This window comes from Erpetoichthys calabaricus, chromosome 1 (genome assembly GCF_900747795.2).
Source record: "Erpetoichthys calabaricus chromosome 1, fErpCal1.3, whole genome shotgun sequence".
Classification (NCBI taxonomy): Eukaryota; Metazoa; Chordata; class Cladistia; order Polypteriformes; family Polypteridae; genus Erpetoichthys; species Erpetoichthys calabaricus.
This window is the reverse complement of record NC_041394.2, coordinates 42,581,994-42,608,986: the sequence shown is the minus strand read 5'-3', so window position 1 is coordinate 42,608,986 and position 26,993 is coordinate 42,581,994. Positions and strand designations below refer to the sequence as shown.

The following is a 26,993-nucleotide window of genomic DNA, read 5'->3' as shown; positions in this document are numbered from 1 at the left end:
CTTGAAACACTTCGAAAAATTATAAGAGAACTTCAGCCAATACTAAACAATGAAGAATCGCTGAAAAATGTATTTCTAGAACCTCCCCTCCTGGCATACAGACAACCGCCAAACCTGCAGCAACTAATTGTCTGAAACTCCCTAAGTGGACCAACAGAAAATGGCACATTTCCCTGACTACAGAAAAGATGTAAAACATGTGCTCACATTTATAATACAGACCGTGTAATTATACCATACTGCTGACTAGAACATCGCATAAAGGGATCATTTGCCTGCAGATCATCTAATGTAGTCTTCCTTGTTCTCTGTATGAAATGTCCTGACACTGCACTCTCTGTGTGGGAGAAACTGGACAAACACTCCACCAAAGACTGAATTTACACAGGTTCCACATCAAGCATGGCAACACAGATGTTCCTGTAGAAGCCCACTTCAACAGCCATGGACACTGTGAGAGAGACTTTAAAGTCCCAGTGCTTATTGGCAACTTCAGAACTCATGCTAAACTTTATCACATTACAACATGGTTTGAATAGAGACAGGAGTTTTATGGTCAGATATGAGGATTGTTTATATCTCTCGGACTGACCCAGACAACCTGACTACAGACCCACATTGTTTTGGAAAACTCATCAGAAACTTCAGAAGACTTTGTTGGACTGTTACAATACAATACAATTTATTTTTGTATAGCCCAAAATCACACAGGAGGTGCCGCAATGGGCTTTAACAGGCCCTGCCTCTTGACAGCCCCCCAGCCTTGACTCTCTAAGAAGATAAGGAAAAACTCCCAAAAAAAACCTTGAAGGGAAAAATGTAAGAAACCTTGGGAAAGGCAGTTACCTTATCCACAGATCTTGACTATACATTGTTCTCCTCTCTTGGTAAATGAATCTTAGCCTGAAGAGGTCTATTATTTTTTTACATGTAAGATGTCTCACTTAAAGGTTTTCCAATGTTGTTACTTGTCCTAGTGTGTATATAAACACAGGGAACTCCAGTTTCTGTATTACATCTTGCCTGAAGAAGGGGGTGGAGTTGCCTTGAAAGCTTGCATTTTGTAATCTTTTTATTTAGCCAATAAAAGGTGTCATTTTGCTTTATTTCTCACTACATTCATAATGGCTAATATGATACAATACCCTAGTACTCTAGGAAACATTGAAAGAACTGGATATTTAGGATGTGTCCTGGTTAATAGAACTCTTCAGTACTATAGGGCAAGTGTCTTTAGGACTGGCACACTTGGATTGTGACCCATTTTGCTAAAAAAGGGGGCAGTAGAAGATGTGTTCCATTTACCAAGGGGTTACATTCCCCATCTTTCTTGGGAAAGCAAATACTGGTTTACTAGAAAAGAGATTATGGTTGATTGTCAAATCACAGATTTAGGAGAATTAGGGCAAATATGACTTTTTGAACATTTAATGAAAATCGGTAGATCATGAGACAGTGGACTAGCTCTTTTGATCTTGCAAGATAGATGAGGGGCCAAAGTAGTTTTCCAGCCCTGTTTAAATGTGTTTTTGTAAATTTGGAGAAGAATTTTAACTTCTTATGATGTGGTTCCTATGTTTGGGGATTCCCTGGGCCGTGCCATGTGCCATTTGACCTCTGTATTTCACATGTACTTTTCAATTGCAAGACACTGATACTACTCACCGGTATTTGTATCAGCTTGGTACTGGTCATTAAGTGCTCATATTTAGTATTGACTTCATTGTATGGCTTTTCTAGTGTTTGAAATGAGAACTCTGCTCCAAAGTGTAAGAGGAAGAAAATTAAACACAAAACGACAGTAAAAGTACAGATTGGTGGAAAAACGTATCGATCACGGGTTAAATGCAGCTTCTTCCTGCTGAGACTTTTAGCTAAGGTAATGGCCCTTCTTTCTTTTTGTGATCTTGAAAAGGCCAGCCGTGCTTTAATAACATCTTGTTTAGACTATTGCAATTCTTTGTATGTAGGTATTGATCAGGCCTTGTTACGATACCTATAACTAGTCAAGAATGCTACTGCTCGCTTATTGATTGTCTTTCATAAGCGTGACCATAGTTCACCAATACTGACCTCGCTCTATTGGCTTCCGGTCGGCTTCAGAATTGATTTCAAAATTCTATTATTTGCTTTTATATGTTTGAATGGGGTTTCCTCCCACAATCCAAAGACATGCAGGTAAGGTGCATTGGCGATCCTAAATTGTCCCTAGTGTGTGCTTGGTGTGTGTGTGTGTGCGCCCTGCGGTGGGCTGGCACCCTGCCCAGGGTTTGTTTCCTGCCTTGCGCCCTGTGTTGGCTGGGATTGGCTCCAGCAGACCCCTGTGACCCTGTAGTTAGGATGTAGTGGGTTGGATAATGGAATGATGGATGTTTGAATGGAACAGCACTGGCTTACCTCTTGAAATGTCTCCACTTGTATGTCCCAACTACAGCACTGTGACCTACTAGCCAGATGCTCTTACTTTTGCTGATGTTGTGGTTGAAGAATAGGGGAGATTGGGCTTTTGCGGTAGCTGCTCCTTTTCTTTGGAATGGCTTGCCTTATTATATTAGGTCTGTTCTAACACTGGCCATTTTTAAGTCATCATTAAAGTCTTATCTGCTCTTGATGGCATTTGACTCTGCAAGAGGTTGACATTATGTCTGTTTATGTTGTCTCATTTACATTCAAGATTATAAATATTTATGCATGGGTACAGGTATTTTGAGTTTATCTTATATGCAATGGTTGGTTATGTTTGCAGGTCTATGATGCGTTCTGTATTTATATTTGTTCTCAGCTGTTGTAAATGTGCTGTATAAATAAAGTTTGCCTTGACTTGATTTGCCTGAAGAGATCAATGTTTTTTGTTGTCTTTGTAGAGGGCAGTCCAGTGTGGGACTGACCAGCACATCACTCATGATGTTTATTTACGAGATTCTGGTTTTGTTCTACACATATCTAAATCTAGGATACATTTTGTGTTTCTGCAGCCTAAATATTCATAAATTGCAGTTCTCATGGCCTAGCTTCCTTTTATTCTAGATGCACTGCATGACTTGGACTAGAGGACTGGCCAGTGCAGTGAGGGTGGTAATAGCATTTGTCTATGTGATTCAGAGGGTTGCTGTCATGTTTCATGCTGAGGTACCATGACAAGTGTTCATAGTTCAGGTACTGTCATTTGGGGGAAGTGCGTGAAAGCTTCAGGTGTTTTAGGTTTTAATGCATGTATTTTCGTTCTCTTAGTTGTGACCCTTTCTACGTCTTTGATATACGTTTATCTCCTGGTCCTTTTCATTCCTCTTGTGGCCTGCCATGTGTCTCACCTCTTTAGCAGAACTTCCTTGGTCACCAACAGGAAGTCAGAGACCACTTAAGGAAGCACAGCCTCAGTGATGTTCAAGCTGAAAGGATTCCTACTTCCATTTTTTTCTTCTAATTTATTAAATGAGGATCCATGACTGGGACCCTAACTCTTCTTATGTTTCTGTTTGTATTTAAATGATTGTGTTTAATTTAACATTTTTCATGTGTGTGGAAATGTCAAGTAGGCTTTTTTTTTTTTTGTTGAAATAGCTTTTTGTTAAAACATTCTGCATCCAGAACAGGCCAAATATGAATATACTTTCAGGGTCTGAGTTTAATCTCAAGACTGTAAGCATAACAGATTTTATTTAGAAACCTCACATACGTAGTTTAACTTAATAAAGTGGTAAAATTCTGATGTACTTTTAATACAAAAAATTGAAATAAATGCCTACTGCTCTTCCTGGTTTTATTCAGTTATACAGAGGATTTAGAAATGAAGACGGATGATTTGTGTTTGCTTTGAGGGGCTAATGATGTGTCCAATCAATTCAACTGCGGGCACTATACATTTCAACTTTTAGTTAACGAAGTGGACTTGGCGCTCCTTACTTTCCATTAGGTCAAGTAAATTTTCAAAAGGCTGTGGGCTTCTGCATCCTGTTAAATATAATTGAGTAGATGTGGTGAAGTATAAAAAATGTAAACTGGGACAAAAGTTTATGTGTGAAGACATGCAATAGATAAATATTGAGTCGATAATAAGGAGCTAAAAAGAAGCTGAAGAGAAAAAAAAACAACTGCATAAGGCATAGAAGACAACTAACCATAGGGCTTATGGGAGAAACAGTTCAAAATGAATTAGGATGGCTAAAAGGCTTTAGGACAGAAATATTGATATGAAACATGAAGGACGACCCAAAGAGATTTTCAGCATTTTAGTGGTAAAAAAAAGGTCAAGGTGGATGTGAAGGGTGAACTCAAATATCTGTAACAGGGTGAATGCTCTACATTCATATTTTTCTGAAATTTTCACATGTAAAGATATCGATAACCTCCTGGCAGTTCCAAGGTCTATTAAGGAGGGTCTCATTGATTTGTAAGTAACAGAGAGAGAAGTTGTATTTGGGTTCAAAAGGATAAAGTTGAATAAATCACTTTATCACTAGGAACAGGTAACATTTATCTGAGAGTACTAGTTAGTGAGTGCATACTGTATGTTAGGGGTCCTGTGCACTACGGAGGCTGCAGGTTTTCATTCTAACCATTTTCTTAATTAGTGACCCATTTTTACTGTTAATTAACTTCTGTTCCTTTCATTGTAATTGCTTTGTTTTTCAAGACTCAGTCCTCTAAATTGCTTCATTTGGTCCCTTAACAAGCACCCAAACAAAAATGAGATGTGAAGTGACCAGCTAAGTCAGCCATCATCCAACCCACTATTTCCCAACGCAGGGTGCAAGGCAGGAACAAATCCCCGGGCAGGGCGCCAGCCCACCACAGGGCACATGCGCGCACACACACACACACACACACACACACACACACACACACACACACCAATCACACACTAGGGACAATTTAGGATCGCCAATGTACCTAAACTGCATGTCTTTGGACTGTCGGAGGAAACCCACACAGACACGGGGAGAACATTCAAACTCCATGCATGGATGACCTGGGAAGAGAACCAGGGTCTCCTAACTGCGAGGCAGCAGCGTTACCACTGCGCCACCCACCAGCTAAGTCGACTTCTCAAATACCAACTAATTTCACTTAAACCAGTTTCTTAATTAGAAGCCAAGTCTTCTCATTAATTCAACCCATTATTTAATTCCAGGGTTTGTTGCTGCTCTTATTCTGCTACAGCAGACATTTCCAGAAGTGTTGCTTTTTTTATTTTAAGAATACCATCAAACCTGAGCAGACCAACGTTACTAAGGCCTTCACCTTTCTATATTTTCAGATATTGTATGATGGACACATGTTAGCTAGCTAGTCATGTGTTGGCTCATTTTATATCTCATTACTGTTTAGCTGCTAATTAAGTGAAAATATGCTGAAGTTCTATAAGGTAGTTATAAATTACAAGTGGACTGCCAATACTGATGCTCTGTGCAAGAGAGGACAGAGCCGACTATTCTTCCTTAGAAGGCTGGCGTACTTCAACATCTGCAATAAGATGCTGCAGATGTGCTATCAGACGGTTGTGGCGAGCGCCCTCTTCTACACGGTGGTGTGCTGGGGAGGCAGCATAAAGAAGAAGGACGCCTCACGCCTGGACAAACTGGTGAGGAAGGCAGGCTCTATTGTGGGTACGGAGCTGGACAGTTTGACATCTGTGGCAGAGCGATGGGCACTGAGCAGGCTCCTATCAATTATGGAGAATCCACTGCATCCACTAAAAAGTGTCATCTCCAGACAGAGGAGCACCTTCAGCGACAGACTGCTGTCACCGTCCTGCTCCACTGACAGACTGAGGAGAACGTTCCTCCCCCACACTATGCGACTCTTCAAATCCACCCGAGGGGGTAAACGTTAACATTATTCAAAGTTATTGTTTGTCTGTATACCTGCACTGTTATCATTCTTTAATTTAATATTTTCTTTATCAGTATGCTGCTGCTGGAGTATGTGAATATCTCCTTGGGATTAATAATCTATCTATCTATCTATCTATCTATCTATCTATCTATCTATCTATCTATCTATCTATCTATCTATCTATCTATCTATCTATCTATCTATCTATCTATCTATCTATCTATCTATCTATCTATCTATCTATCTATCTATCTATCTATCTATCTATCTATCTAAAATCAACAAAATAGAACCAGAAAGGTACATACAACATTTTTTATTGTAGTTTTCGGGAGGCTTTTGTTGAGAGATCTGAGATCAAAATAAAAGAAATGAGAATTCAAGAAGTAGTGTATGGATTGGTGCAAAACTGGTTTAGACACTGAAAGAAAATAGTTATGGTTTAATTTGTAAGAATTATGATATTAAAAGTGATGTCTCTTAGGCATCAGCAATGGGGCCGTTGTTCTGTATAATAATATAACTAAATGCTAATGATAAAAATATTACTAGGAAGGCGGTTAATTGTTCAGATGATACCAAACTAGATGGAAAGATTGATAACCTACAATCAGCTGCATCATTATAGATGAAATCTGAAATGAAATTTAATTTAAGTAAATGTAAAGAAATATACATAAGAAGTGAAAACATAAACTTTGAAAAAACACTGTGGGACAGTTGAAACTTGAAACAACACCTCATGAGATGGACCCAGGAGTCATGTTCACATCCTAAGAGTGTACGGAAGTGATCAAAATGGCTAATAGATGTTACTTTTTATATTATTAGCTGTGCTACTCATCTAAGACAGGCTGAAATCTAAGGAATCAACAAACACCTCAGCATTAACATTTGCAGTGCAGTGCAGTATTATATGCCATTTGGTATGGGATTTGTAAAAACAGTGTAACTGTTCGTGATGTGTAATCTGTTGGAATGACAAATGATTGCATTTTATTACTAAAGATATTTGTGATGTGCCATCTTTTTGGAATGACAGCGGCATAGCAACTGGACGGGCACACAGACAAAGCCTTACCCTTTTATTAATGTGGATTATGTGTGGAGTCCAAGTGAAGGAAGGTTATGCTTAAGTTAATGTACTAATGAGGCCTCACTTGGAGTACTGTGTGCCCTTTCAGTCTCTGTACTACAAAAAAGCAGCAGCAGTGCTATAGAAAGATGACAAGAGAGCAAATAGGCCAATTCTAGGGCTGCAGGGTATAAGCTATAAGGAAAGATTGAAGGAGTTGAACCTTTTCAGTTGAATCTTTGGAGATTAAGAGGTGATGTGATTGGCTTGTTTAAAATTAAGAAGGGAAATGGCAGGGTGGATCCAAGCTGTCATTTTAAAATGAGTCCTTTAACAAAAACACAAGAACACAATAGGAAATTTGTTAAAAGTAAATTTCACACAAATATTAAAATGATTTTCTTTACATAGAAAACTTTAAAAATTTGACTGTATGCCATTTAGGGGAAATCATCTGAATATGGGAAATCATCTGAATATGACCAAGAGCATGCTAAACTGATTGTATGTCTTGGCTGGCCTGGAAGTGTCGGAAAATAACCCTGGAGCTAACTAAAGACTGTTGATAGTGATAGACAAACCTGGTCTGTCTGGCTTAGTGTACTGGTACTGTGATCCTGACCACAGCAAGCAAATGCAGAACGAGTCAAATGACACAAAGTTTGGTAAATGAAAAAATATTTGTAATTATATTTAAGAGAACTCTATAATGCCCTGACTCAGCAGGAAAACAAGAGAGCTGAATTTGAGAGTAAACCAGGAGATGCAGCAAAAGACCAAAACAAAAGAAAATAAAAATAAACCGTAGCAACTGTAACCCAGACGAGAGGCAAAATCAAAGTAAAAAAAAAAACAACAGGCAATAAGTCGTAACCTGGCAATATAAGAAATGAAAGCACACAATATCTAAATGAACACAAAGAATTTCATTTTACTCACGGATCAGATAAGGTGCCTAGAGAAAGGCTGACCTTTTATGCTGGTTGTTGATCAAGTCAAGGTCATGACCCCAGAGACCCCGCCCCTAGAGACGAGGGATGTGACCCTGACGATGGAACACAAATGACTTCTCTTAAAGAAACAGGCTACAAAGTATCTATTTACAGCCTAAATCATGACATGTAACTTCTAAAACTTCATTTCACTATTGGTCATGTTTTTCTTAGAGGAAAAAAAAAATCAATAATAGTGGATAATAACTGAGTTACAGAGTGAGAGCAGCCACATGTCGAAATGTAACCAGCATCAAGCAGTGTCTTGTAACAGATGAGAATTTCTTCAGAGTAATGATTATCATTATTAGCATAATTATACATTTATAAGTAAAAATATACTTCTGCACATGCTACTTAAGTGTTTTAAAAAGCATCAATTTAATCAACACAGCTGGATTTTTAAAAAATTGATGTGATTCATTAACACGGAGTGTAAAGTCAAATACACTTAATCAGTGCTGATGCGAGCATTCATAACCTCCCTAAGGACTTGTGTCCTTTCATCCTCCTTCTAGCTGACTCTCGAGATAATATCAGATACAGCTAGCAGTAGATTATGTGTGGACAGAACTTTGAACAAATGTTATGATATACCTGCATTATACATTTTTTGTTTCTTTATTTTACTTCTTTACATTCTTTTCTCCTGGTTTTGGGTGTTTTATTATACATACAATTATATTTTGTCCTCCTTATTTTTATTTGAATAATAGTTAAGTATGTTAATTTATCTTTAACTCTTGAGACTCCATTATCTGGACATGATGTTGGATTGCTTGGGAGAGTATCCTGCAAGTTATGCGTTGCGACAGCAGCACAACGTTTTAAATACTGGCACCTTCCATCACTGTATGAGTTTTGCAGATAAATCCTAACAAATACCCGTGAGTTAGTTTGCTTTTTGTTGGTTAGGATTCTCTAGGTAAAGATCTTTGTTACATTTTTTAATTATTTTAATTAAATAATCCACAAATTATGCAGTCGAGTTTCCTGCATTTGGGGAAATCACAGGGGTCAGCACACCCGGAGTGCAATGGATGAGCCTCGCCCTGGGAGAACCACCTTGGTGATCATGGTAGCTCCCCTGCCAGGTAAGTATTAAAGAAAGTGCACTGCTCCTGGAAGTACTGCAATACCAGGTCGATGCGTGGAGTGGACGGAGCAAGCCCCTATTTCATCTCCCTGTTCCAAAAATCAGTTTAATATGTGGAATAAGATATATAAGATATTAAACTGATAAGAACAGATACTACACTTGATCTTAGCCAAAAGGCCGGCTATACTTCCTTAGAAGGCTGGCATCCTTCAACATCTGCAATAAGATGCTGCAGATGTTCTATCAGACGGTTGTGGCGAGCGCCCTCTTCTACGCGGTGGTGTGCTGGGTAGGCAGCATAAAGAAGAAGGACGCTTCATGCCTGGACAAACTGGTGAGGAAGGCAGGCTCTATTGTGGGCACGGAGCTGGACAGTTTGACATCCGTGGCAGAGCGACGGGCAGTGAGCAGGGTCCTGTCAGTCATGGAGAATCCACTGCATCCATTAAACAGTGTCATCTCCAGACAGAGGAGCAGCTTCAGCGACAGACTGCTGTCAATGTCCTGCTTCACTGACAGACTGAGGAGATCGTTCCTCCCCCACACTATGCAACTCTTCAATTCCACTCGGGGTGGGGGGTAAATATTAACATTATTCAAAGATATTGTCTGTTTTACCTGCATTTTTTATCACTCTTAATTTAATATTGTTTTTGTATCAGTATGCTGCTGCTGGAATATGTAAATTTCCCCTTGGGATTAATAAAGTCTATCTATCTATCTATCTATCTATCTATCTATCTATCTATCTATCTATCTATCTATCTATCTATCTATCTATCTATCTATCTATCTATCTATCTATCTATCTATCTATCTATCTATCTATCTATCTATCTATCTATCTTTTTTACAACATTCATTTTTTGTTCCTTTTTTCTGGATTTAGACAAAAGTTAGGATAGATTCTCTGGTTTGCGGGTTGGCTCATTATAATTAGCCTGTCAGATGTGGATGCACAACACCTCCTTCCTGAAATTGTTATTAACCTTTGTGGAGTTTCCATAGTGTTGCCTGATTTTCCTTTCTTTAAAAGATGTAAAGGATGTCACACCATTAAACAGGAGAATAAACTATTTGAAGTTTTTCACACTACAGATCCACATCAGATGTTAATGAATTACAAAAACTGACCTTTCACCTTTCTGCTTAATCTCTTGCCATCGTGAGTAGGCCTGAATGTTTTGCATGTACAATGTTGAACATTTTACTGTGCTGCTTTATACTTCAGAAACTAATTTTAACTATTGTTTCTATTTATTTATTTTTTAATTTCTACATTCCCTCATCTTATCTAACTCAACCCAGATGGACTGTGAGCTCCTAATGTCGAAGGCTAACTTCAGTGAGAGCCCAATGACTTTAAATTGCACAATACCAATCAATTTGGCTTCCTGCCGGTGCATATTCAAAAACACCAGTGAATGTTTTTCTAAAAAGAGGAAAATAAGGAGATTCTACAAGTTTGCAGGGCCGACTAGAAGTCATGTTATATCATGCGAGGTGAGACACAAAAATAACCGGACTGGGCTTGGGGCTTTCCTGGAAAACTGTCTGGAGGCTGGCCAGACGTGAATCATACAACTATATCCCCTGCTACATGCCCCTTCAAACCGCCGACTAGGTAGGTATATTCTGTTGATAGCCCAGTCATTATTTGTACAACAATCGCTACACGAGTTACCACCATAATGTTGGGAGAAAAAATAGAACAGCGAATCAACATCAAATTTCTCACAAATTTTCTCTTTTTCCGTAAAGCAGTTTTTGACTGACAAAAACATTCCTGTCCTCAGTCATCCTCCCTATTCTCCCGATTTAGCTTCCTGTGATTCTTACTTGTTCCCAAAAATCAAAAGTGACTTGAAGGGAACACATTTTTCTTCAATGGATGAAGTGCAGACAAAAATGGTAAGCCTGTTGGAGAGCCTCAAGCAAGAAGACTTCCAGCACTGTTTCAATCAATGGAAGATACGTATGGAGCAGAGTAGAGACCTTGACGGGGAGTATAGAGAAGGAGACAATGTTTAGAATGCTGTAATTCATCAATAAATATTTTTTTTTTACCAATCTGGTTATTTTTGTGTCTCATCTTGTATTTTAACCCACTTACTCCAGAATAGGGTTGGAGGTATTGGAGCTTATTTCAGCTAGCCTAGGGAGCGAGGCAGGAACAAGCCCTGGACAGGGTGGCAGTCCATCACATGGTGAACACACACACACACACACACACACACACACACACACACACATGCACATATCAAGCACACCTTAGGGCCAATTTAGCGTCACCAATTCACCTACCTTGCATGTCTTTGTCAGAGCATCAGGTAGAAACCCATGGGGAGAACATGCAAACTCCATGCCGGGATGGAAACACTGGTCTATAACTGCAAGGCAGCAGCAGTACAATGCGCCACAATGCCGCTTAGGCTGGAAGTGTGATTTATTTTGGTATTTTCATGGCCATCAAAGACTAATCTGAATCTGCATTATCAGAACTAATTTTGCAGTGAATAATATTTATGTTAGATTGTGAAAATGCTACTCTAAATGTTTCTCATCATGGACTAAAGTACATGGGGTGTAGAATGCACACAACTCTGTGACACTATCCACTGAACAAAGATAAAGAGAAAGCAATCATAGTTTCAGTGAGTCATAAAAGTCAAGAAGTAAAGGAAATGATGTTTGGTGTGGAAGGCTCCTTGATTGAGCCAAAAAAGGGGATAGTCGACTTGAAAGCCGAGTGTCTTAAATTTGAAGAATTACTTTAACATAGTGGAGGACCATGAGATTGAGAACTGATCTGTACTGAGCAAAAATATTTGTGTTCTGTTATTCTTGGGCCTTTTGAAAAATGATGAAGTAAAGGAAACCGAGAAGCTCTATGAATAAGAATGACTGTCATGAATCTGCTCTCTAGATTTTGAAAACAAACCTTCTGTGAGAATGTGTGAAATTTTTAAAAATATGTTGCAACAGAAATTGTTTAAATATGGAAAAGAAGCCTAGAGTTGGTGGAGCTTCCAGAAAGTACTACATTGGCACTGGGAAACTTCATGATTGTTAATGATGACCTTGTTGTGGAGAGATCTTCAGAAGAAAATGAGCAGAGTCTTCAGAAAGGCAGTCAGAATTTAGACTTTATTGCAAAGCAAAGGAAACAATTGCAGAGTACATAAAGCCATCTCAGTCCATGAAATGAACCCAGTGGATTGGGCACGGCTCGTTTATGTTCCAGTTCTAATCACAAAACATCTCCATTTTGTACATAATTCTCGCCATCCATTTTACATGTTATCTTCACAATAATGACCTCGTGCTGTACCTGTCTTCATAACAATTACCTCGCCTTGTAAACTCCTTTCCCCTAATAATCATCAATCTTTTCATAACAATCATTAGGACTCGAAGGTCGTGCTTACCACCTGGCCTGGAGATGACCATCACCTGATCAAGTTTTTCATTCCTCACATTCTCACATTCCTAATCTTGATCTAATAAAAATTGGAGACCTTTTAATCAAAAACATGCTTTTAAAACATGCTGCTGCTGGAGAATGAGAATTTCCCATTGGGATTAATAAAGTATCTATCTATCTATCTATCTATCTATCTATCTATCTATCTATCTATCTATCTATCTATCTATCTATCTATCTATCTATCTATCTATCTATCTATCTATCTGTCTGTCTGTCTGTCTGTCTGTCTGTCTGTCTGTCTGTCTGTCTGTCTGTCTGTCTGTCTGTCTGTCTATCTATCTATCTATCTATCTATCTATCTATCTAATCGATCAGTCCTCATCATTAATTTGGACCCACATATGAGAAACTGAACTGTTCAATTAATAATTGCTTGTTGCACCAGCATCCAGTAAGACTAAAATCACAGTCAGCAGTGCTGGTAAGCGCAGCACACAGCTTCACTGATAAGGGCTAAGCTGCTGGAGCCGAATGCAAACGGCTGTTTTGATAGTCAACTCTTAAACTCCTGTATAGCTCAATCTTATCTAACACAATGCAGCTGGCTTTTAACTCGATCATCTAGAATATTCAGAAGACTTAAAATATAAAATGAAATGCCATTTAAAAAATGTTTATATGTTTAAAGAGTTTATGCGTTAGTATGCAAGTTTATATAGTTTTCTTTGAGTTTAAGGGCCTTGAAGAAATTATTTAGACTTTGGTGAGTTAAAAGGCCCAGCAGAGGTGCCATGTTCCAACCAAAAAGCTTGTTTAGTCAATTCCCTCAAAAACACAGTGTCCTTGGTTCATAGAGAACAAGGCAAGTGAAAAGCAGGCAGGCCACATTAAAGACAAAAGCAGAGGCCTGTAAACTAATAGTGCCTATCCAAGTCACATAAAAAAGATGTCAAGCAACTCCTTTCAATAGTTAATAGTTCTAAAACCAATAACAAGGCATATTGACCCTTGATTTAAACCTCAACAACTTCTGTAAATGTGAATGGGTATTTCGAGCCTGAGGTCCTTTCTTAGCATCAGCAGACGTCTTTGTCTTATAAGCTCTACTGTACATAAATGTGACTAACAATGAACAGATAAACCATGGCTTGAGTTCCTTCTTAAGACTGGTTTGGAAATATTTCCATAAAAACATTCCTGAATAGGACCCTTTAAAATTTATTGTGAAACCCTGTTATAAAAAGTTAGCCAAAACCTAAGAAGCCTGTGCCAAAGCTAATAAAAATCACCTTACCTGTGGGAGCACCACTGCACAGCACAAGCTGAAGGAAATTCCAATGTTGTCCCCAAACCAGAGATTCACTGCATGAATACAGCCGCGTACATAGATGATATCATTAACCTCCAAACGCTGTAAAAGAAAAAATTGCCATGATAATTTTATTTTGGCGAACAATTCAGGTAAATTATCACTTTCATTAAGTGGAAGTGGGTCAAAAGTTGCAAGAGACTTTAGAAATGTGTGTAATGTAATACTTGAACACAAAATTTTATTTACGTAAAGCAAAAATCTCAAATATGTATTATGATTTGAACAGAAAATTATGATTACTGTATCTTGAAAACCGGTCATTTTTCGAAAAAATTAAAACAGACAAAAGTGCTTAGAATGTGGTGCTTTACCATAATATGATGTGAAATTATCAAATTTTTTATATTTTTGGGAAAATGTTTCCGGTACAGTACCACATCCGGTTAGCGGAAATAGCTCAAAAGTTGATAGAGACCTACGTTTTATACCTAATACTTGTATGCAAAATTTGGTTGACCTAAGTGAAAGCGTACTCAAGGTATTGTGTTTACATACACACACACACACACACACACACACAGACAGAGACAGACATAATTCCAAAAATAGTATTTCTGGACTAAAATTTCGAGATTCATCAAAATCTTGAAATCAAATTTTTGGACGTTTCCAATACTTTCCCTATACTTCGTATATGAGAAACTAAAAAACAATAAACTGATCCGTTAACCTTTTCAGAAATGTCTGATTAGACCTTTGGTGAAGAGTGCTATGTGTCGAAATAATTGGTTTCAATTCAGGTGATCTAACATCTGACCACTAACCATGAGTTTGAATTATTTCAGCCCACAGTCCTGCTAATTGATTCCATGATACTATGGAAGAAGCCTGAGAATTATTCTTGACAGCAACCTGAAGTTTAATCTTTAATATTGCCTGCAATCAAAATTCAATTTATTCAGAACATCAGTCTGACCCTACCTCTCCACCTCAGATAAATTAGCATTATGCCACGTCTTTATTATCTTTCAGTTGGATTGCTCCAAGTTTTTAATCAATGGTCTTTAAGCTAAGAACTTTATAAGAATAAACTACATATTTGGTGGCCTACCAAACAGTTGAGTCAGTCCAATTAAATTACCATCATTCCTCAGCTAGCTGCAGCATGCATTACAGATACCTACTTAGGAGTGAGTTTTATTATTTTCATTAGCACCCTCATCTCCAAGACTTGCTTCTCATCATCAAACGATGGATTTATTGTATACATTGCATCCTGTATGTAGACAGTAGACCTGTGAGGAACCAGAGATCCAAAGCAGTAAGAAGGTGATGTCACGGTTTGTTCTGCCCACTTGCCACATCTGGATGCAAGCACAGGAAAGCCCATCACTGAGACTGTTGAACTTCAGTTGCCTCAAAGCAAGTTTTTGCTTTTCTTCAGGTAAGGACCAGAAGTTGGAATGAATTGGTCATGCCCAAGAAAGTCAATGGGACTTCCAGAGAGAAGATATGCTCAGTGAGGTCCACAACAGGAAGCTCCAGGTCCCTCTCTTATGGCCACATGACCCTGGGACCACAGTTTAAATGAATATCCAGAAAAAGGGAAGTCAGATTACTTCCTAGTTTAGCGAAAGAAGAAATTCCACCCTCTGGAGGGGCTAACTGATGGATTCAGAAGTAGGTGAGACAAGGAAAGAAAGACTGGCAAAAAGACACTTGTAACTTTAGAATGTTAATGAGAATCCTTGATGCCTATTGACTAATAATTCATTTAATTACTTTTTAGGAGAGCTATACATGTATTTTATAAAAGGCATTAAAATGTTTTTTTTTGTGAGAGCTCTTCACAGTCACTGGAATGTCCCATCAGAAGCCACAAATGCTGTCATCGTTAGGATGGCAGGGTGGCAACAACACCAGTTGGGAATAATGCAGAATATAGCCTATTACTTGGCATTCTTCATGAACTGCTGGGACTCCAATAGGTGAGAACTGGCCACCCCAACAGTGACCCTCACAGACCACCTTTAAGAAAGAAATACCTCCACCCATTCAAAAAGAATCAGGCAGGAAGAAGTCTGATTTACTAGATTACAGACTTAGATGGACTCTTCAGGCACATCCTTTTTGTGTCTTTTTTGGCTTTGTGTCATTTTTGTGTTTTCATTTATATAATAAATATCTTCATTTATAAGGATTTCTTTGTGGACTTTTCTCATTGTGCCAGAGGTTTTAAGAGGTACTCTTTATCATAAGGCATTTTTGTATATTGTGAACTTTTAAAGCCAGCTCCTCATTTGTAGTCCTGTGATTTCGGGTGAGCCTTTTCTGGACAGGCTACTAAAGATCTTGGCCTGCTTGATGAAGCTTTTTGTAGGCCTCACACCTACACCTTGTGTCACCATATGTCAACACAGAGGTAAGACCTAAGAAACTGCAATTGCTCAAACAAGGCATTGTAGGTATTTTAGTGACTGGGGTGATAACTGATATTTTAAAACACCGAAAAGCAGACACAATGTATTGGGTAGTTCTGAAGTACTGATCAAAGAGTGCTGCCATGAGTACAAAATGACATATGCAAAAAGTGGCTACAGGCTTTCATTACAATCCACCTCTTAATCTGCAGTTAACTTTATTACAGAATGTAGCCAAAGGTTTGAAGTGAGCCACTGTGATCTGTGAGGTTTATTCCAGACAAATTATTTGATTAAAAATGGGTAATTGAGGCCATCATTAAATACACCTGAAACCACGCAAATCAGCTGACAGACAGAACCTGACAGGCAGATGGGAAGATTCAAGTGGAAGACGCCTCAGACAGGCTATTTAAAAGTGCTGATGTGCTCCCAGTTTGGTGATGATCAATATACAGTATGGCTAGGGGGTTCTGTCTGCTCTTTAGAGTTTTTCCAGTGACTGTATCCATATTTGGCAAATGCATGTTATTATTTTGGAATCTGAAAAAGTATAAAGCTTGGGGAACGGCACTGAACCTTTGAGCTCACCTATGAACTGATGGAAGAACGTCACTCCTGCCCGTATCAAGGAAATATGCCTTCTTCACTCTCTCTTGGAGTGCTCAGAGCCCACTACAGGGACCCCCAACTGCACCACACTTTCGTCAGTAGTGCTTCTTCGAATATTGCATTATTGTGGAAGAAAACTGTCTGAAATCCTGATAGTTTCAAAGGCAGTGGACGTTAAACCATAAGATTGCCAGTTCAATTCCTGCCTCTGACCCTAAACTAGTCATCTAACCCATCGGGGAACAAAATATAAACTATAAAAAAATAAAATAATAATAATAAAAATAATAATAAGACAAACAATAAACAAATGTCAGTATTTACATAGAGAGGGAAATAGAACAAATGTCCTTGCACACAGTATAATGACAACTGGAAAGGTAATTCTGCTCCTGAATAACTGATCAAAGAAAGTAAAATGCTTAAATATAGGAGGCAGTCATGTACGAAAGAACAGAAGAATGCTAAATCTGTGTCTGTTCTTTAATAACATTACTCAACACCTTATTAGATGTCTGACTGCTAAGTTTGTTGTCTGCTTTTATCTAAGTCTGCTGTTTTGTTGCTTCACATTATTCCGAAATACTGCAGAAATCCAATTGGAACATGCCAGATCCACAAATAACCTGATTTCCCTGCAGATCTCCAAGCTCCATTGGCAGACAAAAAGAGAAAGCACTAAATGTCAACATAAAGCAGGCCCCTACTTAATTTGAGAGGCTATTCTGGTGACGGATTAAGCGGTCACTGCTCTGAATCCTAAAGGAATGGGTCAGGCCAGGGCAGAATTAGAAGTTAATCACGATCAGCTTCCTAACATTCTCTCAAGAAAAGGCAGGAATAAAAGGTCAATTGCTAGCATCTTAAAGAATTTAGGAAGTGATTCATTCAGGCTATGTCTGAGTTTTTGAATCTTGACTAGAAGGACCACTCATTAGGAAGCACAGGCTGTAGTACTTCTACTTGAACCCTAAGAGCAACTCACCTCTTTATCCAGAGTCTTGTATCCGCAGAGTGTATTAACAACTGCCCCAGCTTCCTGCAAAAAGAAAAAAGAAAAACAAAGATACAGAAAAAGAGGTTAGTTAAGGAGTGTCCCATTATATTTCATTGTATTACATGGAATGGTGGCATACTGGTTAATGCTGCTATCTCACAGTTTGAGAGTGCTGGGACAAATTCCAGTGTTCTCCTGTGTCCACATGAGTTTTTTTCCAGGTATTCTGGCTTCTTTTTAAAGGCATGTAGGATTAATTTAAATGACAATTCTAAAAATTCAACTGAAACATTTCAAGAAACACTTTGTATCTACAGCAAAATGTCTTTATAATGCACCACTGTGACTGCCCACCTATCATTAGCCAAGTCAGATGTTTTATTCTTTTTTGTAATTCTTTGAGTGTATTTGAGGGGGATTGTTGTTGGTGGTGTTTGTTATAATAGTTCTTTAGCTTCTGTAAAAAGTTAAATTTCCTCCTTGGGAAAAATAAAGTACTTAGTTACTTGCTCTCTATCTATCAATCTGTCTATCTATCATAGCACCTTTCCAATCAATCAATCAATCAATCAATCAATCAATCAATCAATCAATCTATCTATCTACCTGGATCCTGGGACTTATTTTAAATTATTTACAGGTTATTTTCTGGCTCTAGTATTGAGCTGCACCCCGTTATAGAGGTTTTTGACAAAGTACTTCCTTCTAAAGTTCATTTTTGATTTGGGTTGTTTTCCGCTATCATTTTGTTTCTCGTTCAGCTGTATTATGGGTGGAGTGGTGGCTCTGAGGCTAAGGATCTGCACTGGCAATTGGAAGGTTGCCGGTTCGAATCCCGTAAATGCCAAAAGGGACTCTGCTCTGTTTGGCCCTTGAGCAAAGCCCTTAACCTGCAATTGCTGCATCCTGGGTATGATGTTAATCTGCATCCAGCCCTGCATGTAGGCCCTCCAACTTGCTGGGAAAAACCTGGAGGTTGGTGGCAGAATTGAAACTCCAGCCACCATAAAAAACCTCACACAATTTGTGATTGTTTTTTATTGTTTATGAACTTTTGTCTTGCGCTTTTTGACTTTGATAATTGGTGGGTTTTTGTTCTCCTGCTTCAGACCCTTGATTCTTTTATGTTTTTTTTCTCTATGTCTTTTCTTCCAGTCATTCTAATTTTCTCTTGCCCTCTGGGCAGAATACTAACTAACTAACTAATTAACTATTTTATAGTGTCTTTATAGTGTATAGTGTTCTATGTATCTATCTAGGAGGAGTGTAGTGGGGTGTAATGGTGGTACAATACCAGTAATTTATTTATATCAGATCTTTATCTGAATGTATGTGTGGTGGAGGAGGAGTGCACTTAGTTAATGGGGGTAATGCATTAACATTTGTATTTAATTATATATGTGGAGACAAGATCTGTGTTTTGAAGAAACTGAGAAATATGTACTGTATATACATGTATCTATTAACCCAGCCACAGGGGATGCACCAACCAGTGTGTTTCTTTGTGCCGGTCCCAAGCTCGGATAAATGGGGAGGGTTACATTAGGAAGGGCATCCAGTGTAAAATTTTGCCGAATCAATATGCGGACAACAATACAAATTTCCATACCAGATCGTTTGAGCCCTTGGTTAACAACGACTGCCACCAGTACTGTTAGTCAACAGGGTGCTGGCGGAAATTGGGCTACTGTTGGCCGAAGAAGAGGGGGGAGACGTGTCCGGAGGCAGGAGGAGAGGAGGAAAGTAAAGAAAGTGGAACTGAGGGTAGGAACTTTGAATGTTGGCAGTATGACCGGTAAGGGGAGAGAGTTAGCCGATATGATGGAGAGAAGGAAGGTTGATATATTGTGTGTGCAAGAGACTAAATGGAAGGGGAGTAAGGCCAGGTGGATTGGAAGTGGATTCAAATTGTTCTATCATGGTGTGGATAGGAGGAGAAATGGAGTAGGGATTATTCTGAAGGAACAGTATGTCAAGAGTGTTTTGGAGGTGAAAAGAATGTCGGACAGAGTAATGATTATGAAGCTGAAAATTGGAGGTGTGATGATGAATGTTGTTAGTGCATATGCCCCACAAGTTGGGTGTGCAATGGGTGAGAAAGAAGATTTTTTGAATGGGTGTATAAGTCGGAGTCTGATTTTATGATCGATTTTAAAGGTTTAAAGACCCAACTTATACGTGAGTATATACAGTAATAACACTTTGCACATTTTTAACATAATGATTTCAAGAACATACAGCATGTAAGGTATATGCTACTAATTGCAAGATAGTGGGGTCCATACTTTTAAAAAATAAGACAAGTTCACCAAGGGTTGATGTTCTCTGCAGTCATTCTCCAAATTTTTGGTAATGTCTGACTCCTGTTAATATTACCCTTATGTTTCTGACTTAAGAGCAGCTTTATATGTTCAGTCTTGGTGTTGGTCTCTGCACCATGTAGAGATAATTCTACTAGAACATGGGTAGGACATTTAAACTCCATACAGACTCTGCCCAATGCAGAATGTGAACCGAGTCTCCAGGAACTGTGAAGTGATAGCACTAAGCACTTCATATCATCAAGCCACCCACGCTGTTGTCCCCTCAGACTCTCAAAGTGCCATTTCCCTCTGAAGGGTTAAAAAGGTTATTTCCTTTTAAGTCTATCTAAAAAAAAACCAATGCTGTTAAATTTGAAATGCACCTAAAACCCTTGACAAACAATTTACTGTGATCTAGATGTGTCTACGAGACAAAACACTCAATTACTAAATGTGTGTGTACATCTTTGGCAGTCGTTCAGGAAATGACAGAGACCTCATAGAATTAAAGTGGTAGGCGAAGTTAATAGAAAAAAAAAAACAAAACACATGCCAAAGATGGGCAGATTTGATAAACTGGCAACTGTAGATGTGCCTGGTACGAGTGAATAAGCCCCTGTCGTCACGGAGTGTTGTCTCATCGAGAGTCTGGTTTTATGTCTTGTGCAGAATGTTAACAAGGATTGGTAACAGCTCTCCATGACCCTATAGTGGGTGAGGGGCTTATTAAAAGGATGGATGGAACTGCTAGAGCCAAAAATGTCATCTGCAGAAGAGAAATACAGATGGTGAAGGACTTGATATCTATACTGGAAGAGTGACACCTTTGCTTCCTTTGTGTTTTTCACTGCATTAACAGGTGCCTCCTTCTATGTATGCATGTTGCTGTTAAGTATATTAAATGTATTTATTAACTATATTCAATTTTTAATTTCCAAAGTCATCAATTCACTGCAGAAGATCCCTTTCACGCGCTTCAATTATTAACATGGCCTGTCTACTTATATTTTGTTATGTTGCCATCACTTCTCTATTATCAACACATTCTCTCTTCTTTATTGTATCGACACCCCCATTCTAATATCAGCAGATCCAGCCATATCTTCTCTGAAAGTGTATTTGCTTGACCTTCTGTCTCATCTCATTGACTTGAAATTCTCATCAAATTGTGTTTGCTTTTCTTTCTGTAAGCTCAATTCCTTCCAGTAGGTCAGTTAAGTGTATTTTCCTTTCCTGTCTTTAGCTGATTTAACACATCTGGCAGCTGTAGATGGCTGCGATTTAATATACTTGGATTCACTAGACATATTGGGTACGGCAACTGCTCACACCTTAATATCGACAACAGAGATGAGGAGGACTGCAAAAAAGTGGTGGAGTACAGTCATGTAGTTCAAGGAGAACTACCTATAAGTGCACATTACCAGGACAAAAGAATTGTCAATAACCAGAGATTAGTCACTGTAATAGGACAGGAGGTTGAGGTACTGCAGACTTATAAACAGTAGACTGGATGGTGTGGATAGCAGAGACCTGCTGTACAATAAGGCACAGAGCAGGCTCTACAATTTCAGGAGGTTCAGATGTTTTTATGTGTGTGACAAGCTGCTGGGCCTGCTCTACTTGTCAACAGTGGCCAGTGCACCGCTGAATGCTGTGGTCAGATGGGGAAATAACAGCAGCACAGGGGGTGCCAAACACCTGAGCTGTAGTAGAGGACGAACTCTGGGCGCACTGGAGGCAGTGGCAGGGAAGATGATGATGGTAAAGCTGGAGGCTGATGCTTTCCATGTGACATATTGTTCTGGAGCATATAAAGTCATTTATTTCACCAAAGTGTACTAAAAGGCACCACTGGGGTTCTTTGTTTGTCCACAGCCATCAGACTGCATAATGTCTTCTCCTATCGAGCCTGTAGTCATAGCCAGTCATAATGAACATACTAGAACAGGAACAGTATTTCTTTATATTATTAGTGCAAGCCATTTTATTATTTATTACTGTGGAAAAGATAAACCCACTACCCATGATAGCACAAAAAGGAACACAGAAATGCATACAACAATATTACTGGACTTATGAACTGCAGTGATAATTTCACATTTTTAGATAAATAATTTTACAGGTTTGTTTTGAAAAGGGCTTAAAGAATAGTGCAGGACATAAGATCAAAAAGGAAACTGGTGGTCCTGGAACCATCACGCTACTGGACTTGCAATAGGACTTGCTGCTATCTGTGCTATTCTGCAACTGGCACAGACTGCCACTAAAAGCTACCCTTTTCTGTTGTTAAAAAGAAACATCATCATGGCTTTCTATAATTTTTACAAAATTAAGTTCACTTTTCATTGAGACTGGGTTATATTGTCCTCAGGTCCACAAGCTCGATCCATGATTGAAAGACATTTTTCCTTGCAAATAGCCAGGAATTTCTGGTCAGTCAGTCAATCTGGGATATGTTGCTTTGCATACAGTGTCATGTTTTGGGTTCAGAGTTCTGCAAATAAAACACAGAATAGTCCTTTCAAGAGCATTTTATTTTTCAACTTGTAGAAGCAACAATGGAGTCTTTCAAAATAGCAAACAGCATACTTAAAAAAAAACATCCACAGACGTCTGACACGATTTTTGTCTTCCTGAAATTAAAAGAATTCAAAGATGTCTTTTTCAAAGTTTACAAGCTGCTCCAGCTGCAGAGGGGCAATGCCAAAACCTCAAAAAGGGTCTGCAAGATGGAAGGACATCAACCTGAGGAAGAACTGCTCAGATTAAGCAGTCAATCACTTAGAAAGTGTTTTGTTAGATACAACACTAGTGCAAAAGTGCAGATGATCCAGCATTAGTTACAATACTATCTGTGTGAGATTGAACTGCCTTTGGGAAGTGAAAACACAGCTCAATATGTAACAGTAAACATCATAATCATTATTATTATTATTATTATTATTATTATTATATTGTGTTCAGTTGTGGATTTTGCACTTAATATGAAATCGTTTTTTTTTTTTGGTTTGCTTTTAGTTTGCTTTCAGGTGAATGGGGAGAGTGTTGCTTTCTGCACTTTAATTCTTGTATTATTATTATTATTGTATTTTTCTTTTCATCTTCCATATATACACGCCTAACTGTTCTAGTATTTCTTAGTTTTTCTAAATAGCTATGCATTGGGAATTTTTTGCCAATCACACTACGGTATCTATCTATTGTATATATTTTCTTTCCTATCTATCTATCTATCTATCTATCTATCTATCTATCTATCTATCTATCTATCTATCTATCTATCTATCTATCTATCTATCTATCTATCTATCTATCTATCTATCTATCTATCTATCTATCTATCTATCTATCTATCTATCTATCTATCTATCTATCTATCTATCTATCTATCTATCATTTCCATGTTCTGCCCAGATCAAGCACATATTCTTTCTTAGTACTATCAGTGCAGACTACACAAGCCTTTTTCAGCTATATGCTGTTCAGATGACTTTTCAATTGCCTTTAATCACATTTCATATTAAATTATTAAATGAATGTGACTGTGTGTCACAGTGATAATTTCAGTGTTCTTACATGCCTCATCCTGGCATGTTCTGCTTTAAAAAATGTTCTTGCCTCCTCCAGGACAAAGCCATCATAATGGCTTTTGTAGTTGAGAGCTGACAGGTCTACAAAAAACTGCACAAGGATAAATGGAGATGACCATGAAGACACAGGTTATTGTATATTGGCCGTACCCCAACTCAGTAAAACACACCATTCACATTAAATGTCTAATCAAAGTAGAAAGTTAAATGTAAAGAACAGATACTTGACTATCATTACAGTATAACCATGATATATAACAGACAAGAAAAAGAGAATTCATATTGATCTGAAGCCTTGAAATGGACTGGCACCCTCCCAGAGTTGGTTTTTGCCTTGCACCCATTGCTAGGTGTGGCCTGAGGGGGCCATCTGAGCACTTCAGGACTGCGTGAGTGCACAGAAGGCTGATGAAGCAACTGAGACAGACCACAGCTGCAGGAGCATGCACTCCCACCGAGACTGAACTGGGCATTCAATTATTTATTTTTTTATTTAAAACGGGCTCCTAATTTCCCAGCCGCGGACCTGTCATTATTCCAGACATTTTGGACTTTTTTTAACATCACCTGCACTTTATCTTCTGTTTACCGTTACAACAGTCACACTTATGTCCTGTTATGTGCTTACTGTAGATAACCTTATACTTATCACTCACTCGAAATGGTTCAGTGCTGCAAATTGCCTCTGCACAATATCTTACTTATAGTGCAATATTATTTAAATCCCTTTCACACTATACTGTCATATGATTGTATTGTTCTATTTATGGTATTGTTTCGGTCGCACCTTGCTCCTTGTTGCATGTTTCTATGTTTTGAACCAGGGCTCATGGAGATACGTGGTCTCATCTCACTATGTTTGTGTACATGGATGCTGATGACAATAAAGTAATCTTGACCTTGGTCTTCAGTCCAAAACACTTTAAGAGTGACTGCTCTGGACTCACAGTGGTTGCTGATGCCAATATTGTTCCCTTAACACTACCAACTGCAGACTAGGTTTCTATGTGTTAGTAGGAACAAAAAAGGACTCAATAGGGTACAAAAACAGTGAAATTCTGATTTGCTTGTCTGACTAACATGCAATATGTTGCCACTTTGTGCATTATTATAATAATAACTCCATTCTTTTAAAAGAGTCACGGTTGTTTGCTAAGCAGTCCCCTGATACATTCTGCACAAAACTGAATGTTCTTCATGAATGAGTTTTTTGTCTGTTTGAAAACAGTTTAGACGTGAATCGTGGTAGTTAATTTAAGTGACTGATAAAAAAAAAAAGAAGATGTGGTATTATTTTGTGCCACTGTATGCTGTGTGACAGATAGGGGCGCTTTCGCTCCCTTGAACCCTCAGACACCATGCCAGACACAAGGTAAAAGTCCAAAATGGCTTCATTAATAATAATAAATGTGCACAAAGCACCCTCCTCTCCACAATACTCAATAATAAACAATACAATACTAGCAATAATCAATCCTCTACTCCCAGACGCGTTGCCACACTTCCACCCAGCTCAGTTCGTCCGTGTGGTATTTCCCAGAGTCCTTTATAGACCTTGAACCCTCAGTCCATGTGACTTCCTAGCACCTCCGGGTCAGATCAAAAACTCTTCTTTTTCAACCCGGAAGTACGTCATTCCCTCTGTCGCTGTGTCTAAGACGCACTTCCGGGTTATAGGGCACATAATAGTCCTGGGCCTCCCTGCAGCGACTCCTGGCGGCCCCCATGGTATTCAGCAGGGCTGTGCATTAAACGTCCACTGTCCATAATTCCCTGCTGGCATCCGGGGCATCTCCATGCTTCAAGGAGGGTGCCATCTGGCAGCCTGGGGGGTGTTGGCCGGGATGAATGGCCGGCCATATCTCACAGCTGCAGTAATATGTATGAATGGTATGACAATAAGGTTACTTGACTTGACTTCTCAATTTTCTCCGCCTTCCATCTAAGAGTAGACTTGTGAGGACCAATAAAGGATCAGAACACAACTGCAGTAATATGTGCAAATTCATTTTGATGACTGGAGTCAGCCATACTGCTGTTAGCTGGACCCCTGTGAGATCACTAAGAGAACAAATCCTTACTTCATTCCCTTACTTGTCTTAAAACTACTCCAGTTGATGATCTGATCTTGGACAGGACATCACATCTTGACAAATCAGTTTAGCCCCCTAAACTCTGGAGCTGGTAGATAGAGCATGGAGAGTATTATTATTTGCACCATTCCTGCTCTTATTCCTATTCCTGCGTGTCCTCTTTCTACCCGCTCTTGACCATGCTTGTTGCAAAGCCACTTACATCACATATGTTCAAATCCAGGCAGGCAGACCCCAAAGCTTCCCTTGTGAACATGTCATATGTAATATTCACAAATTACAATAGACATGAACTTGAGGTGTTTTATCAGACACTTGAATAAACTGCCAAGATTCAAGCCAGAACTGTCTTCAAGCAGACAAATAATCATTAGCCATTCCGTTTTCTTAACACACTTACTCTGCACAGATGCCATCTACAAAAGGCGGAGGCAGCAGATAATTAAATGGCAGGCAGACACCCACTTTCTAGCAAAGAAACCTTAGGTGCCATGCACAATAACAGAGTGACAAAGCTAATTATTAAACTTGCCTGAATGACATACAGATATTAAAGAAATATGTAAGATGACAAATAAAATAAATGTGACAGATAATTAACTGCAGCAGTTAAAGGAAAAGGAACTTGAGTGGTACTTAAACAGAGAGGAAAACATCTGGACAGAAGTGTGCACAGAAAGCATGTACTATGGCTGTGCCAACAGCCCCCTTGGTCATCACCTCTTTTTCAGTGCTGGCAAGCTGTGGTGGTCACCAATTGCCCAGAGCAAGTTACTCATCTCAGCCACATTTGTTCAGTTCTCTCATCCTTGCTTTTCACTTTCTTTTTATGTCCTGGTGATTTTAACTTGTTGTTTTTGTAGATTGAATTGTTGGCTCAGGCTGAGCTCATGTGGCCAGTTAAAGTAGCCACACTGAGGACAACTTTGTGATTATTGATGTCCATCACAGCAAGCAATGAGTTGCATAAAACTGAATGTGCTGTGAAACTTGGAATTTTGCTTTGCTAAAAAAATGTGTGAAACAAAATCCACGCCATTAGGGTGTCTCATCTGCAACCTTTTTCTTCAAGAAGTCTTGCTCAAACTATCTACCTCCCATCTCAGAAACTGATAATAATGTGACTATGTACTTTTTAAAAATTCATTAATATATTTAGTGCTGTCAGGACTTTTAGTGCACAGAAGCCTCTTCATTTATTACGTTATTTTAACTCATTTCATTCTCAACCATTT

The 26,993-nt window shown here is 38.7% G+C and overlaps 1 protein-coding gene, 1 non-coding gene and 1 pseudogene across 2 annotated transcripts in view; all 3 read right to left on the bottom strand.

The window, feature by feature from the left end:
- The window catches only part of zgc:110329 (uncharacterized protein LOC550500 homolog), a 481,581-nt gene that overhangs the window by 31,258 nt on the left and 423,330 nt on the right, over positions 1 to 26,993 (bottom strand). The window contains exons 6-7 of the mRNA XM_028798670.2: positions 17,758 to 17,811; positions 13,723 to 13,839 (exon numbers count right to left, since the gene is read on the bottom strand). Of these exons, the coding sequence (XP_028654503.2) occupies positions 13,723 to 13,839; positions 17,758 to 17,811 (171 nt within the window). The remainder of the gene's footprint in view (positions 1 to 13,722; positions 13,840 to 17,757; positions 17,812 to 26,993) is intronic.
- LOC114669470 (U1 spliceosomal RNA) lies at positions 8,848 to 9,004 on the bottom strand. Its single transcript, XR_003719069.1, has one exon. It is a non-coding gene; the product is annotated as a U1 spliceosomal RNA (small nuclear RNA).
- LOC114669570 (uncharacterized) lies at positions 9,008 to 9,186 on the bottom strand (annotated as a pseudogene).